Source organism: Salvelinus sp. IW2-2015, linkage group LG18 (assembly GCF_002910315.2).
Source record: "Salvelinus sp. IW2-2015 linkage group LG18, ASM291031v2, whole genome shotgun sequence".
Lineage (NCBI taxonomy): Eukaryota > Metazoa > Chordata > Actinopteri > Salmoniformes > Salmonidae > Salvelinus > Salvelinus sp. IW2-2015.
In genome coordinates, this window is record NC_036858.1 from 12,925,272 (window position 1) to 12,937,949 (window position 12,678).

The following is a 12,678-nucleotide window of genomic DNA, read 5'->3' on the forward strand; positions in this document are numbered from 1 at the left end:
CTCTTCCTTGGCTCTCCCTCGACTCTTCCTTGGCTCTCCCTCGACTCTTCCTTGGCTCTCCCTCAACTCTTCCTTGGCTCTTCATTGGCACTCCCTCGACTCTTCCTTGGCTCTCCCTCGACTCTTCCTTGGCTCTCCCTCGACTCTTCCTTGGCTCTCCCTCGACCCTTCCTTGGCTCTTCCTTGATCATCTTTGCCAAGAGGAGCCCAACTTGTGTTGTCCTCGCTCACATGACTCATCACCCTTCCGAATTTGCCCTTCCAGTCCCCTGTTTATTTTTCCTGTTAAAAATAATGGCGAAATGTGGACAATGGTTTCCCTTCTCCCCCATAAACGGGTTAGTTGTTTAGCAACAAATGAGTCAAAACAGACGAGGTTGGCTTAGACTGTTAACAATATGTAAACTAAATTTTGTCTCCAAATGTCCTTTAAAACTTGATTAAATTTGCACAATGAGCACTTGTTGTCGCTCAAATACATACATTGTTACAGTTATTGGTTAGTTAACTAGCAAATGTTTGCCATATTAGCATAGACATGACATCAGTCAAAACACCTCAAAAGAAGATACAACGAGCTGAAAAGAACCAACTACGATTCCCCACAAGGCAGCTTGTTGCTAGCAATTTGACCGTTCAGAATTGTAACAACGCACGCCTTCTGGCCACACTGATGCGCGCGCATCATTTCCGTGACGTTGTCAGCCAACCCTTCTATTGCATCTGTCTAATCCGCTAGCGTCAAACTGCAGCCCGGCCCTAGGAAGCTGCAGTTGTGCTGTGCATCATGAGGGCTAACAGTGCTCTGTGTGTATGTGTGTTTGTCTGTGTGCTTCTACACGTGTGAGCGTGCGGCACAACGTCCTGATGATGAGTCATGGGGATTTGGAGGTGATGAGCGTTCGTTCGGTCCATCGACAAGTGTGAGGAGGGACTCCATGCCCCCGGCGCTTTTGGGTTTACAGTGTGTAGCTGACATTAGCCGTGCGCTACGAAGCTCTCATTATCAGTCACAAAGTCAATCAGCTTAATAAAGGTTCACTGGTATTTGGCAATGTGAACAATGGCCAGTGACTCAGAATGTGAATGACGTCTGTGTGAAGAGGGAGACGGAGAGTGCATGTAGGATGTGTGTAGTACAGTGGTAGTGATTATGTGGCCTATTGTAATACAGTGGCATGTTGAGCCGGATTCAGCTGTATATGTATGGCCGTTGCTACCCACTGCATTTTCTGTGCTTGGGATAATGTCAATGAGAATTTTGAGTGGGTTTGGTTTGAATGTGAATGTTGTGAGTGCTGTTCTGTTCATGGGGTAGTGTGTATTTTGGCCGATGAGGAAATCTCTCTGGAGCGGAAATCAGCTGTTTGTGAATCTGCCAGAAGCAAGTCAGTGGACGTTCAAATAAACACACCATCCCTGCTTCCTGTTACCCCATCTCCCCTCACATTATATCCACCCCCCGCTTCCCCCAACCGCAAAATCACCTCTTTTCTCTCTCTTTCATGCTAAACCACCACTCTCAAATCCACCGTTCACTCCCTCCACTCTCTTGCGCTGTCTCTCCCTGTCGCGGAGAACCATCTCTGTCGCTCTCCCTTTCACTCTCCCTCCCTCTTTCCCACCCTCTCTCTCTCTCCCCCTCTTTCGCTCTGTCTCAAGCAGGCAGGGTGTAGACATGCTAGGCCAGCGCTCACTCGCTCTCTCTCTCTCTCTCCTCTCGCTCTTCCCATCTCTCTCTCCTCCTCTCCTCCACTCTCGCGGCTCTCTCTGGCTTGTGCTCTCGCTGGAAGACCGGGAGGCGGAGGAGAGGAGGGGGTGGAGGAGAGAAGGGGGGGGGGGGGTGGCAATGGGGGGATGCAGAGAGAGAGATCTGTCTCGCTCTCTCTCCCTCTCTTCTTCGTGGCCGTCACTGGGCCCCAGAAACAGAAGCGTGTGGTTCATTTACAGGTAGAGGCTGTTTCCTCATTCATTGCCTGGCTATGGATGTGAGGAGAGGACAATGGAGAGAGGGGAGAGGTAGATGCAACAGAAAGGCCGTGGATTTGAAAGGCAGATTAATGAGCTATGTATTGCGTTTGTGCATGTGTGTTTGTGTATATATGTGCGTGTGTGTGTGTGTTGAATCATCTTTTTCCTGTGTGTGCGAACGTTTGTGTGTGATGGAAGTGGCTATTGAATGTACTGTAGGCTCTGACTGCAGCGTGTGTATCTCTGTCTCTCCTCTCATGTATTTCTGAATGTAATCTGAGAGCATTTTGTAAATGCATTTCTAGTAATGTCAGCCGGTGTTTGTTTCGTTCATTTTGTATCACCATTTCAAATGATTTATTTCTCTCATTCATGGTATCATTGATTCCTGTTAGGTAGGTGGATTTTTATAGCTACAGTATATATTGCCACATCTCATGAATTGTGTGTGACACTCATTTTGTGTTTCATAAATGTGCATCTGTGTTGGTACCACTGACATATAGGATGAAAGTCTTGTATAGAAAGGGACAGAGGACACAGTGGTTTGTTCGTGGTTTCCTTCATTTGACTGTGTAAACTGGTGTGAGYGTAGTCACAGTGTGGTTGAGGGTCGTCTTGGGACTAGTTAATCTGTGTCTCTGTCCCTGGGTTGTGGCTGCATGTATGTGTCATTGTGTCTCATGGTTTCATTGTATGTATRGAAATGTCAGTGGAGGCTGATGAGGGGAGGACGGCTCATAATAATGGCTGGAATGGAGCGAATGGAATGGCTTGAAACACCTGAAACCCATGTGTTTGCTGTTTTTGATACAGTTCCACTAATTTCGCTCCAGCCGTTACCATGAGCCCGTCCTCCCCAATTAAGGTGCCACCGACCTCCTGTGGTAAAGGTAGAAGATGAGTGTGTATGACTAACATGCTGCTTCGTCTGTATAATTGTGGAGGCTACAGAGGATGAGTCAGGAAGGAGGGTACATGATAACACTTTAGGCTACTGTAATACTGTAGACTCCTGTAATAATGTAGGCTACTGTAATACTGTAGGCTACTGTAATACTGTAGACTCCTGTAATAATGTAGGCTACTGTAATACTGTAGGCTACTGTAATAATGTAGAGTACTGTAATAATGTAGCTACTGTTAATAAGCGTAGGCTACTGTAATAATGTCGACTATTGTAATACTGTAGACTCCTGTAATAATGTAGGCTACTGTAATACTGTAGGCTACTGTAATAATGTAGGCTACTGTAGCTACTGTAATAATGTAGGCTACTGTAATACTGTAGACTCCTGTAATAATGTAGGCTACTGTAAAATGTACGGCTACTGTATACTGTAGGCTACTGTAATAATGTAGACTACTGTAATAATGTAGGCTACTGTAATAATTGTAGGCTACTGTAATACTGTAGGCTACTGTAATAATGTAGGCTAATTGTAATACTGTAGACTCCTGTATAATGTAGGCTACTGTAATATTGTAGGCTACTGTTAATAATGTAGGTTAATGGAATACTGTAGTCTACTGTAATACTGTAGGCTACTGTAATATTGTAGACTCCTGCAATAATGTTGGCTACTGTAATAATGTAGCCTACTGTAATACTGTAGACTCCTGTAATAATGTAGACTACTGTAATAATGTAGGCTACTGGAATACTGTAGGCTACTGGAATACTGTAGACTCCTGTAATAATGTAGGCTACTGTAATAATGTAGGCTACTGTAATACTGTAGGCTACTGTAATATGTGAGTGTCAATACTGTGAGCACTGAGTGTCACACTGGCCAATGGGGAATTCATGTTACATAAAAACACTCATGCACATTTAAGGTCCTCGAACAGGAGCGAGAGGGTTAAATGGTGGACTATTTCAAAGATCCACAGCATCATAGCTACACCTCTATTGCCTCGGGGATAGAACGATACCGTTCTCAGACAGTAGTGGATTGCAACCAGACGTTTGAACACACTGCTGCATGTAGAGTTGATCCTTTGAGAGGGAACGCGCGAAGGAGTCAGGGTGAGAGAAAAGGAACGAGGCGTGAACAGCAGATGGATGGAAGGCGGCTTTTTTTTTTTTGCGTTGGCGAAACACTAACGTTGACAGTATGACAGAGCACAAGCGACGGATGAAAAGGGACGGTGCAAACTGTAGACCTCTTGCACGAGAAGTTAAAAGTTGAATCTTCAGCTTTGCAATGGCTTCYGGGCACTTGCCTGCTCACACCAAGTTCAGCAACTCCCAATAAAGCAAAGACTCTCGTCCCCAGTCATGTGGTACCTGGGTGGATTTGCACAGTCAGCAGTCGGTCGGCAGGGCCGCCGTCAGTTTGAGTTTATTCGAGCAGCTAATGCAGAAAAAAGCAGAACCCGGAATTAGCTGCTGGGATTTCAAACCAATGGATTCAACCACAGGTCATACAGCGACCAAAGAGCCAGACATCCTAATGGAGCTACAAAACAGCATGAATTGAGGCCGGCTGCGTAGAATTGAGACCTTAAATGAACGGAGATGGAGACCCTGTTGTTGTATATGGCTGTGGAGCCGGAGTCTACAGTATGAGCTGAGCTCGGAAAACAGTGCGAATTGAGACCTGGCCGGGCTGTCTGGGATGGAGACCTCAAATGAATTGGAGACACTGTTGTTATAGTACCGTACATTATATGGGTACTGTGGAGTGTGAGGCTACAGTATACATTGAGCTCTCTACATGAGGCAAAACTGCTGTAATGCATCCGTAAATCTGACAATGAATAGGAGTTCCAGACATGGTAATGGAGCAATGAAACAGCAAGGACAACTCTGGCTGCCGCTCTATACCACTACTCCTACCATCTCATAACAAGACGGCCATGTCAATCATCAATTGAGGGGGGAAAAACATCCTCGTGTGGCGATGAGTGGTAGCCAAGATAGCTAGTGCAGTGAACGCTTGATGAAAGCTAGTGCAGCATTACAGGTGCATTCACAAGTTGTAATTACTAACAGTGAAGAGTCTAGGCAGCCTTTTTCATGTACATTCCCATGTGCTTCCTGGTGCTAGTCAGCATTATGCTGGATTATGTAGAGGTCTCTCCAGTGCACTCATCCTTGCCCGTCATGACATCAACTCTACCCTGGTTGTCGGGTGTCTTTGTACGGTGGTGGTCTTGGTATGACATGCCTCAACCCCCCCCCCCCCCCCATCTTTTGGTGCAGTGTGATTTCATAATGCGATGCAGTATAGCTGTCTCCCAGAATCAGAAATGCTTTATTTGCATGACAATTAGACTTTCTGCTGCTAAAGAAGTCATGTAGTTTACGCTCTCTCACTCCCCTCCCCCCCCCTCCCCCCTTATTATCTCTCAGTGACTACATCATTAAGGAGAAGACAGTGCTCCTGCAGAAGAAAGACAATGAGGGCTTTGGCTTTGTGCTTCGGGGAGCCAAAGGTGAGTGCGAGCCTCCCCCCCCCCCCGAAATACCCCTGGATGTCTACAATCTCCGGCTTCCGCAGTCCTCTACTCTTCTGTTATTTCACTTTCACTCCTTGCACTTCCTCTCTCACCCAATTCTTCCGTCGCATCTCTCGGCCTCCCTTCTCCCCCTACTTTGACACTATTTTATTACTTCTCTCAAATCTCCCTCATCCTCTTGTTCTTGACTCTCTTGTTCTTGACTTGTTCTCTCCGCAGCCCAGACTCCTATAGGGAGTTCACTCCGACCCCAGCATTCCCCGCGCTGCAGTACCTGGAGTCTGTGGATGAGGGGGTGTGGCCTGGAGGGCTGGTTTAGGATGGGACTTCCTTATTGAGGTATGGATCCTGGAAAATCTTGTCACCCTGACAGTTTATGCAGGCCTGGTAATCAACGTGGGTCCAACTTTTGTAATCACTATCAAATTGTACATTTGTTATTTGTTAAGAGTTTGAACTTGTATCGTGTTGAATGCAGTGTGACAGTTTAGTGTTGTTGACAGCCAGTGTTATTCTCGTCGTGGTGTGTGTGTGTGTGTGTGTGTGTTGTGTGTTGTGTGGTGTGTGTGTGTGTGTGTGCGTGCGTGCGTGCGTGCGTGCGTGCGTGCGTGCGTGCGTGCGTGCGTGCGTGCGTGCGTGCGTAGGTTAATGGTCAGAATGTAGTGAAGGTGGGCCACAGGCAGGTAGTCAACATGATCAGACAAGGTGGCAACACTCTGATGGTCAAGGTTGTCATGGTGGCCCGCAACCCAGAGACAGAGGAGACCAACCCTAAGAAGAAAGGTATACTAGCATCGCAGTAAACAGTAATGATTGTTTACAACGGGTGTATGTTTATAACACACTAGTCAGAGAGTAAGTGCGTGTTTGCTCCTTCTCCTTTGGCAGTCCCCCAGCAGGCTAAGAGGCTGACTCCTCCTGCCATTGCCCTGCGCTCCAAATCAATGACATTAGAGCTGGAAGACATGGGTAAGACAATAGAAGAAGAAGGGGCTGGGAAGCATAAAAAGCAGGGAGAAAAAGGAGAAGAAAAGGATTAGAATTCTGACCCATAGAAAACAACGTTAATTGAAAAAGTCCATTAAATATTAAGTGAGTTGATGCAGGGAAGCTTGGATGTTTCGGGGTATAGGTAAGATTTCATGTTTTAATTACCAATGGCTTAATGAGGATGACTGTGGGGATACATGTTCTCTTTCAAGTGAATGTATAAACACTAGGTAAGATGTAGATACAGTGAAGTCATTCACGTTGTGGAAGCTCTACATTATGCACATAACCTCTGCTCAATGTCTTCTTTTTCTGCCCAATCAAATGGACGACTAACAGTGGAGAAAGGTGGGAAAAGGTTGAGTTGTGTGACGTCATTGTCATGGTCGTCGTCTTCCTCCCCACCATCATTATCACCATCACGTCATCAGAGTCATCATCAGTGTTAATGTACAAAATGTACTGTATTCATTCATGTTATTCTGTGGTACTACAGTGATGCCTATAATAGCAGTCTCAGTATACTGTTGTAGCATAATATGATAACCTTCTTTTCTCTAATTATGCTGCAGCTGCCTCTCCATGGAAAAATAAAGCAGGTGAATATCTCTCTTATCATTACCTTAATCAGCCCTTAAGCCTCAATTCAAAATCAGTCTGCTCGGTTCCTAAGAATATATCACCTCTGTTTTTCAGAGTACGAGTCCTCCCAGGTGCCTGATAAGAAGAGGACAGTCTATCAAATGGCACTGAGTAAGATCTGACCCCTGTCCTCCCCCTTTGTGTTTCCAAAAGGGCCATCTTTGAACTGGGTGACAATAATGTGCCGCCGCTTTCAATCGTCTTACGCTTTTGATCTCTCTCTTCCCTCCCTTCTATATTTTATTTCTCTCCCTCTCCTCGCTCTGTCGCTCTATCGCCCTCCGTCTTTCAGATAAACTGGATGAGATCCTGGCGGCGGCTCAGCACACAATCACATCAGACGGACAGGGACAGCGGGGTCACGGAGGGAAGAGAGACCGAACCAAGAGCATCGCCCCCAATGAGGTAGTGCATCATTCTTGACATTACCTTACCATGACTGTACCTGCAGGTCCTACTGGCCCTGGGGATCCTACCCTCAATTCAGTCCTGGTGTCTGTAACGATGGATGTGAAAGAAACCTCACAGAACAGGATATGAACTTATTGCTTCCTCCATATTGCACTATATATCCCTTTTACTGCCAATGCACTTTTAATGTGGCAACACTTCCTCCCGTTCTCGGGCATCTCTCCCTGTGCATCTTTCTCCATTGTGTGTCTTGCGACACCTAAAGCCAAGTCATGACCAGTTGGTTGGTGTGATGCCGCCTGGGTTTGGTTACAACCAGGGTCAATACCCCCCCGGCCAGCCTCATGGAGTAATGCTGCGACAGAAATCTATTGGTAAGTCCTACAGATATTATTGCTCTGACTGTCAAAAAGCTTAACTGTTTTCCAACCAGATAGTCTGTTTATCTCTGTGTGTCCCTGTTTCAGGTGTGATGGAGGAGGAGAGGCAGTACCTCCACAACCCGGCCATGAAACTGGCTCGTAGTCTGTCAGAGGACATCCCCCCTCCCCCCAACACGTCCGCCCCGGAACCCCCCTTATCTGCTGACCCCCATACTGTTTGGAGGGGGGAGCAGTCTGCCCCCCAGCCCCCGTCCTCCCAGGCCCAGGCCCTCCTCACCCAGCAGCAGGCAGTCCACGCCACCCAGGCAGGCTGGGACAGGGGAGGCCCTGTCAATCAACAGCACGGCATGGCCCCGACCCTCCGGAGAGGAGGAGGACAATACACAGGGGAGCCCCCAGAGGGGACGAAGAGAGGGGGCAAAATGGGGGTGTTGAGGAGGGGCTACAGTAGTGCTACTCCACCCACGAGCGCCGCTCCCAAAACTCAACAGCAACCCCAGCAGCAGCAGCAGCAGCCACAGCAGCAAGTGGCGACCCGGGAGAGGGGCGGAGAGGCAGGCAGGGGTGGGGGAGGCAGGAAGGGCGGGAGGGGCCCTCTAGTAAAGCAAACCACAGTGGAAGGTGGGCTCAGCAGGCACCACCGAGGGGGGCAAGGCCAGGTGGGTAAGCGCTCAGGGGCCAAAGAGAAGAGCTCCATCCCCATCCCCACCATCATCGTCAAGGCCCCCTCCACCAGCAGCGGCAGTGGCCGCAGCAGCCAGGGCAGCAGCGTAGATGCCGAGCATCCGCCTCCCGACATAGACGACCCTACCTCCCCATCCGCCTCCGCCGACACCCCCACCACTCCCGGCCTGCCTTCCCCTGTGTCCCCCTTACCACCCCAGCCCCCTGTCTCTTCCGCCATGCCCCCTTCAACTGTCGCCCCCCAGCTGCCCCCTAACCTGGAGAATCTGGACTTCACCAACCAGTTCAGGGGGGCCTTCGTCGGGGCAGCGCGCCGGGACCGGGAACGTTTCCGTGACATGAGGAGGAAGAGTGCTTCCTTCTTCCTCTCCTCCGAAGAGGACATCCAAGGGGAGGCGGAGGGAGGTGGAGGGGTATGGACTCAGCCCCTACAGGGGATGGGGATGGATGTCCCCACCCCCCGCCTCCGCCCCTCCAAGTCCATCGACGAGGGCATGTTCTCTGGGGACAATTACGTCCACTACGCCAGCAGCATGCCCCCTGCCTTCGGGCTSCCTGAGTACCACTCCCCTGTGATGGGCCAGGACGGCCAGCCCAAGTCCGCTCCCTCCAACTACGGCCCAGGCTCTCCAGCCACCACCTTCATCCACCCTCTGACTGGGAAGGTCCTTGACCCCTCGTCCCCCCTGGGCCTGGCGCTGGCTGCACGGGAAAGGGCCCTCAAGGACGACCGGAGGACCCGGCGGGAGGAGCGGCACTTTGGCCGGCAGATGTCCAGTGTGGGGGCATTTCCTACCTCTCTCCCATCCCCCACGCCGTCCCTGTTCCCCGCCACTACCTCCCCCGCCTCCCTGAGCCGCCCGCTGTCACCCAGGATATTACGCTTGGGAGGTGAAGGGGGAGGGGAGAGAGTGGAGAGGGACCAGGCGGCCGGAGCCAGAGAGGGCCTCAGAGTTCGCTTTTCAGAGGACAGAACCAACCAGTACCAGACCCAGTATTATCAACAGGGTCCTAGAGACAGGGAGCCACCTGGCCCGCCCATGCAGCCGCCCGGCCCGCCGCCTCAGCCTGCACCCCGCAGACCTTCGTTCCTACAGATGGAAAGCAGTGCAAACTCTAGCTACATCCCCCAATACCGCCTACCCGCAGCCCCAGCCCACCCACATGAAGATGGGGGAGAGGGAGGAGGAGGAGTGGGACTGGGGCTCATGGTGCTTCCACCGCCCACCCCCTCCATAGACATAGATGATGAGTTTGTCTTTGTTGATCCCCTACCCCCTCCCTTGCAGTTCGCCAACGGCCAAGGCCAGAGAGAACTGCAGAGGGGATACTCTCAACAGCATCAACACTCAGCTCAACACGCCCCTCTCGCCTTGCCACCTCCGCCACCCCCCCTCCCCTCCCCTAAAGTACCTCCACCAGGAGGCTTCGCCTCCAACGCCCCCCTCCCTTCCCCCCMSACTSGGGATTCTGCTGCCTCCASCCTCACGTCCTACGACAGCGAGGTGGCCAACCTCACCCAGTCAGCTCTGTCTCCCTCCCTCACCTCGCCCCAAATATTCCCCCGTTCCTCCGCCGCCACAGTCGCCTCCGTTTTACCCGCCGCCTCACTCCACAGACCCCAGCCCATGTCCCATGCACACCCATTCTCCAGTGGCCCCAGCGTACCGGTTAACCCCGCTAATATGGGGGCCCCTGTTTCGCCGATGACCTTAGCGCAGGACCGAGGCGCGGCCACCCTCACTACGACTGTGACCTACGCCACCACGATGACCGTGACCGCCGCCGCCACCAGTACCACCGCCTCTGCGCCGTCTTCAGACTACAATGTAGCTGGGACCGCCCCCAGAACTGCCGCCAGTGCTGCTGGCAAGGCAGGCGACCACCAACCCTCCAGGATGAAGACTGGAGACTGGCAGACAGAGACGGTGGTGGACTCTGGGATTGAGGAGCTGGACAGTAGCAGCGACCACCATCTGGAAACACTGGGAGTGAGCAGACTGAAGGGAGAGAGAGGAGGAGGAGGAGGAGGAGGAGGAGCGGAAGGGGAGAGAGTGGTCGGCGAGCACCCAGATCCTTACTTGACTTACTCAGGTGGGCAAACGTTTGAAGTGCACCATGCCAAACAGACGGCCAACCCCCCTGTGTATCCAAAGACGATGCAGTACAAAGAGGGGGGCATCAAGGACACAAGGGAAGCGTTGCGTCGACAGGCAAGCACCAATCCGCCCTGCCAGAGCGTCCCACCACACCCCCAGAGACAGGCCAACCCAGAGGAGGAGGCCAGGAGAGGAGAGGGAGGAGCAGCGGACGAGAGGAAACAACGCAGACAGAGTCGACCCAAGATGGAGGACAGCTTCGGTTCCACCTTGGCTGCCTGTCTTGAGCGGCCCAACACGCTGGAGCCAAGACCCTTGTCCTGGAGCGAGGGGGTCGACCCGGGGCAGGGCCTGGAGCGAGGCGGGGGTGGGATGTCTGTGGAGGGGCGCAGGCTGCACTCACCCCTATCGGGAGTAAAGGCCAGCATCATCAACGAGCTGAGCTCCAAGCTGCAACAGATGAGCAATAAGAGCACGGAGGACTGGAGTCAGTCTGAGATGCGAGGTCCGAGTCCCATTAATCCGAGGTCGCCCACAATGCAAAGGTGAGGCTGTTGTTGTTTAAGGGTTTCACTCAGTGACTCCACGGCACTGCACCTACTGAGTACAGTAATCAATTTTTTCTTCTCTTTCAGATATTCAGGGGATTTCTCTGCCTCGTTTCAGAGCCCCCCCACAGGCCACTCCACTTCCCCCTTACCCACCTCCTCGCCACAGCATCGCCCGTCAATCTTCACCCCCAATCTCACTGCCACCCCCTCCGGCTCGCCATCCCACCAGCCCCCACTCCAGCCTAACTGGATCCACTCCCCCTCTCCCCAGATGCCCACCTCCCCCTCTCACTCCTCCCACCCTCCTCTCTCCCCCACTTACTCCCCCTCTCAATCCCACCCTCCTCTCTCCCCCACGTACTCACCCTATCCCACATCTCCCAAACATCGCACTAAGTACCGTGGAGCCAAGATTTTTGACTTCCAGTGTACCCCTGGTCCAGAGCTGAGGTCGTCTATGTCCCGCCGGCGCGCCCCCAGCCCCCTCATCTACTCCACAAACCGCCCCAGCCCCGCCCCTCCCAGACCCTCCTCCCTCCCCATCCTCCCCAGCACCCCTGTCTACAACACCCCATTTGAGTTCCCCGTTCCCCTAACTCCCTCATCCCCAGGTCACACCCTAGGAGACCCCTACAACCCCTCCACCTCTCCTCTCTTTCCCACATCCCCACAACCTCCCAGCGCCCTCCTGGTCTCCCGCTCCCTCTCCCCCACCCAGTTCCTCTCTGGCGCATCCTCACCCTCCATGCACCTGCCCCCCTCTCCATCCTGCCTCAACTACCCCCACCTCACCCCTCCTCCCCCGGCCAAGCCCTTCGCCATCAAGCCCCTGTCCTACTGGACGAAGTGGGACGTGGCCGACTGGCTGGCCTACCTAAACCTGGGGGAGCACCGGGAGCGCTTTCTGGACAACGAGATTGACGGCTCCCACCTGCCCTCCCTCACCAAGGACGACTTCCTGGACCTGGGGGTGACACGCGTCGGCCACCGCATGAACATCGAAAGAGCGCTGAAGAGACTGACTGACAGGTGAGGAAGGAGCGGCATGGACAGAGTCAACTCACAGACAGAGGCCACATGTCAGCCAAGTGGCGAGTGGAAATAAAGAGAGAGAAAAAGAAGGAACGGATGGAGAAGGAAAGACAAGTGCCTCTTTCCTTCCCTGCGAGCCAGATGAGTCCATCCCCCTTCCCTTTTTAGTCATGAAGCATTTATCCTTAGAGTTAATTTGCTAAGTTATTCCATCTCTCTCTCTCTCTCTCTCTCTCTCTCATATTTCATTTACTACATTCACTCCTTATTCATTTTCCATTCATTCTTATTTCTTGATTTACCCTCCTCCCTCTTTCCTCAGGCTCTTCTCTCCCATGCATGAGCCTAGCCCCTCCCCTGTGCCACAGACTGAGAGAGTGAAAGATGAGGTGACTCAGAGCTCAGAGAAAGACAGAGAAACAAACTGACTGAGATGAAAGCTAAAGAAGA

The 12,678-nt window shown here is 51.9% G+C and overlaps 1 protein-coding gene across 1 annotated transcript in view; it reads left to right on the forward strand.

Moving 5' to 3' along the window:
* The window catches only part of LOC111977614 (SH3 and multiple ankyrin repeat domains protein 1-like), a 53,213-nt gene extending 40,535 nt beyond the window's left edge, over positions 1 to 12,678 (forward strand). Inside the window, 14 exon segments of the mRNA XM_070448303.1 lie at positions 5,330 to 5,412; positions 5,656 to 5,667; positions 5,670 to 5,723; positions 5,726 to 5,775; positions 6,081 to 6,219; positions 6,325 to 6,405; positions 6,766 to 6,774; positions 6,999 to 7,025; positions 7,123 to 7,179; positions 7,361 to 7,473; positions 7,745 to 7,853; positions 7,947 to 11,190; positions 11,281 to 12,225; positions 12,551 to 12,678. Coding sequence (XP_070304404.1) covers positions 5,330 to 5,412; positions 5,656 to 5,667; positions 5,670 to 5,723; positions 5,726 to 5,775; positions 6,081 to 6,219; positions 6,325 to 6,405; positions 6,766 to 6,774; positions 6,999 to 7,025; positions 7,123 to 7,179; positions 7,361 to 7,473; positions 7,745 to 7,853; positions 7,947 to 11,190; positions 11,281 to 12,225; positions 12,551 to 12,656 — 5,029 coding nt within the window. The 3' untranslated portion in view covers positions 12,657 to 12,678.